This window comes from Anarrhichthys ocellatus, unplaced genomic scaffold (genome assembly GCF_004355925.1).
Source record: "Anarrhichthys ocellatus isolate YVR2014 unplaced genomic scaffold, GSC_Weel_1.0 scaffold2592, whole genome shotgun sequence".
Classification (NCBI taxonomy): Eukaryota; Metazoa; Chordata; class Actinopteri; order Perciformes; family Anarhichadidae; genus Anarrhichthys; species Anarrhichthys ocellatus.
This window is the reverse complement of record NW_022282566.1, coordinates 1,572-5,659: the sequence shown is the minus strand read 5'-3', so window position 1 is coordinate 5,659 and position 4,088 is coordinate 1,572. Positions and strand designations below refer to the sequence as shown.

Genomic DNA, 4,088 nt, shown 5'->3' with positions numbered 1-4,088 from the left:
TCTACGTTCCTCTCTAGCGTCATACAACGCTCCACGTTCCTCTCTAGCGTCATATGACGCTCTACGTTCCCCTCTAGAGTCAGTTTTAGACGTGTCATTGACGGCACAATTTATGGCTGACATATGGTTTGATTGACAGCTGTCGTGTGGTTTGATTGACAGCTGGGCTCGGAGGCGTGGCCTGAGCTGGTGTGTTTGTCGGAGCTGGAGCCTGGATACTCAGACTGCTGCCATAACTACTTCAAGGTCAACTTCAATCACAGAGTCACACACCTGCGGCTCAACATGCACCCAGGTACACACACACACACATACAAACACACACATAATCAAATAGTAATGCTGACAATAAAACTGTACAGTGTGTTCTTATCTCATCAGATGGAGGGATAGCCAGACTGCGGGTGTACGGCGTTGGGCAGATAGACTGGTCGTCTGTCTCCCCCCACCAGGATGTCGACCTGGTGGCTCTGACCAATGGGGGAGTCTGCCTCGGTTACAGCGACGCCCACTTTGGACATCCGCGCAACATGATTGGTTGGAATCAACACAAATAATTTGTGCATCTAATTTTATGTTTACTGTTGGTAACACAGGAAATTAAGTGTTATTTCTTATTTATGACGTTATGTTAAGTCAGCTTTGATCACTGGGCTTCACCTGCTCTCTGTGGGAGGACTGGTGAACGGGTGAACAGGTGACACTGGTGAACGGGTGAACGGGTGAACGGGTGACACTGGTGAACTGGTAACACTGATGAACTGGTAGAACTGGTGAACTGTTGAACTGGTGAACTGGTAACACTGGTGAACTGGTGAACCGGTAACACTGGTGAACCGGTGACACTGGTACACTGGTGAACTGGTGAATGGGTGAACTGGTGACATTGGTGAAATGGTGAACTGGTGAAATGGTAACACTGGTGTATTGTGTTTCAGGTCCCGGCCGAGCTGCCAACATGGCCGACGGCTGGGAAACGGCCCGCAGACTGGACAGACCCAAAGACCTGAAGGTTTAAACACAAACAGACACTGAAGTGAACATTAACGTGAACATAATTCTGTCACAGAAATCATAAACAGAGCTGTCAGGAAGTAAGAGAAAAAATGTTAGAATGATCCTCACTCACTTTCTAAGAAGCATCTTTCTTTCTAAAATCCTTCTGTTTTCCCCAAAATGTCCTCGCTGTCTAAACCATCACACATCTGAGCCCTGAATCTTCTTTAAAGCGCCTCCCTGTGCTGCAGGTGGACCAGCGAGGGATCCTGCAGGTCCCCGGTTGGGAGTGGGCGGTGTTTGTTCTCGGTCATCCTGGACTCATCAGCAGCGTCGAGGTGGACACCAACCACTTCAAAGGTCCACACGCTCCTCATGCTGCTTTCTCTCTGTTCAACCTTTCTTCATGAGCAGAGTACATTTACCTGCGTCTCTCCATCCAGGTAACTTCCCGGACACTTGCAGGATTGAGGTTTGTTCTTTGACCCCTGAGGAGGAAGCTCAGTGCATCAGCACCAGGTGGAATTCTGGGAAATGGCAGCTCCTTCTCCCCCCTCAGAAAGTACGTAATATCCGTAAGAAATGAATTTACAGACAGTAGCTCCTCAGATCTCCAGACATGTAACAGAGGGGAGGGGCTCATGGAGAGAGCTCATCTCACTCACACTGTAAAGAAGCTCTGTCGTTTGCCAAGATGGCCGCCAGCCAACCACAACTACTGACAACAAAACTCTCAGTGACGAGGAGAATAAAGATTTTTATCATTTTTCAAATCAAAATCCACAACTTTGAATTATTAGAGCCCAACACCAAGAATCATAAACTACAGAATGTCTACAACATAACAATAGCAGTTTGTTGTTTAATTGGGAAAAAGACAGGTTATAAAAGCGAACACAATAATATGTGTATTTTAAAGACTTATATATAGTATACTTATAACTAATGTGTTTTATTCATTTTGAGTCATATTTCTTGTTCATGATGGATTTATTATGTTGGATTCTGTTGACTGTTACTCAGTGGTGCATTGTGGGGATTTACTGAACATCTGATAAAACACATCACAGCTGTCCTCGATGAGTCGGCATAATTCAGCATGTGGACGTCTGGATGTAGAATTCTCCTTTTTCACATTTATTGGACGCTGCAATTAATTTAAGAAAGTAATTTTCTCTTTTTGACGACAGACGTGTGATAGCGTGAGAACATTTCAGGTAATATTTACATTACGATGTCTTTTAAATAGAAGAAACCTCGAACAGTTCAGCTAAACGTTGTCTGTTGTTTGAGTCAGTTTAGTTTATCAGCTTTCATTAAATACACACATATATATATATATATATGTATTTATATAGATCGTTGGATATTTGTACTTGTTCAATGAGAGGGAATGCGATCAGCTGATGAAGGTCTGTGTGTTGAGCTACTTCCTGTCTTCCTCACTGCGCTGCAGCTTCGTCCTCATCACAGACATCTCTACAGCGAGCTCGCTCTCAGCTCAGCCGTCAGTCACGTCCGTCTCACCATCAGCCCGGACGGAGGGGTCAGCCGGCTCCGGCTCTTTGGTCGACCCACGGCCGCCATCGCTGCTGCTCCGGCCAATCAGGAGAGAGCGGCATCCAAACTGTGACGCTCCGACCACAGAGAGTCAGAGTTTCTGATCCGTGTTCAGCAGTAGAAATAAAACATAACGTGACCTTAATGCTCCTTCATACTTTTAAACACAAGCTATGAATGCAGATGATAGAAACATCCCATAATGCTGTGCGGCAATGACATCATATGACGTGTTCAGCTCATTGTTTAGTTTAAACGTCTCAGAAAACGACAAAGTCAGAGACAAAAGGAGACATTTTGAAAACCATTGTTTGTGAATTTAATTGAAATGAACAGCTGGAAGGATTAAACTCAGCCTGTGTAACCGGTTGTATATGGACCCAAATGCAACACACATGATTCCAGGGATCTTTGGCTTTTATTACAAACTTCCCAATACAGCAGGCAGAGATAATCAGGGTCAGGATCAGAAGGCTGGTGGGTTTACCGGGAGTCAGGCGGGTAGAACCGGGGCAGGCAGGGTCGTAACAGGAGATCAGTCCTGAGATCAGTCTGTGAGAGCGTGCTGGAGAGTCTGGCATAGAAAACAGAAGAACAATCTAGCAAATGTGTCTGTGAGGCAGGAGTCTATAGAGGGGCTGATTACTGATCAGAGGAGGTGAGTGAACAGGTGAAGGGAGTCAGACTGATGAGGAGGGTGAGGAGCTGAACTGTGACACCCTGCTCTGTTTCTCTGAACCATAATGTAGAACATGTGTTCAGACGCAGACACAGACACAATCCACCTGAGATGAGATAACAATAAAGGTTAGATACCAAAACTCAAGATTAAATAAGACACCATGTCTTTTAAAAACCTTTAATAATAAATAATAATAAACCTGATATTATTCATTTCTATTTTCGAGGCCCCAGGATGTCCACTGAGGAGGTCCAGGATGTGTGTGTGTGTGTATGTGTGTGTGTGGCCGCTGCTACAGGCTACGTTAGCTATTGGAGCGATGCAGGATTCAAACCTGCGACCTCTGAGCTCAGAGACATTGTGACATCACGGTGTGGATCGGTGCATGTGGTCCAGCGGTCAGGGCGCCGCAGGTTCAATTCCCAACAATGAAGGAGAAACCGGTCTCAGATCTCAAACAGGACCTGAACCTAGAGCAGTCCGTGATCCAGACCTCTGGTCCACGGAGGACTCAAGACGTCAGACTGGTGTCTTCACACCATTCAGAGGTTCCAAAATAAAAATATGGGACAAAAACAAAGAGTCAAATCATCATGATATCAAACATTAGAGCATATGTTCGGGTGGATCCTCTGAGGGATCTGAACCAAGACTGGCTGGATCTAGTGTGAGAGCTCAGGTCCCTCCAACAGTTTCAATAGAAGTGAGGCAGACAGGAAATAGAACCATCACACTGCCGACCCGTAGGTTCAACTCCCACACTGCCGGCGTGTCCTTGAGCCTGACCCTCCTCGTCCCCTCAGCCTGGTTTCTGATCATCGACCTTCTTCTTCTTCTTCTTCGTCAACAA

At 45.8% G+C, this 4,088-nt stretch overlaps 1 protein-coding gene across 1 annotated transcript in view; it reads left to right on the top strand.

Moving 5' to 3' along the window:
• allc (allantoicase) overlaps nt 1-2,746 on the top strand; it is a gene marked incomplete at its 5' end in the record, with an annotated part of 3,834 nt that extends 1,088 nt beyond the window's left edge. Inside the window, 6 exons of the mRNA XM_031840308.1 lie at nt 163-295; nt 382-537; nt 939-1,012; nt 1,248-1,356; nt 1,440-1,558; nt 2,453-2,746. Coding sequence (XP_031696168.1) covers nt 163-295; nt 382-537; nt 939-1,012; nt 1,248-1,356; nt 1,440-1,558; nt 2,453-2,629 — 768 coding nt within the window. The remainder of the gene's footprint in view (nt 1-162; nt 296-381; nt 538-938; nt 1,013-1,247; nt 1,357-1,439; nt 1,559-2,452) is intronic.
• Between the last annotated feature and the right edge of the window lie 1,342 nt (nt 2,747-4,088).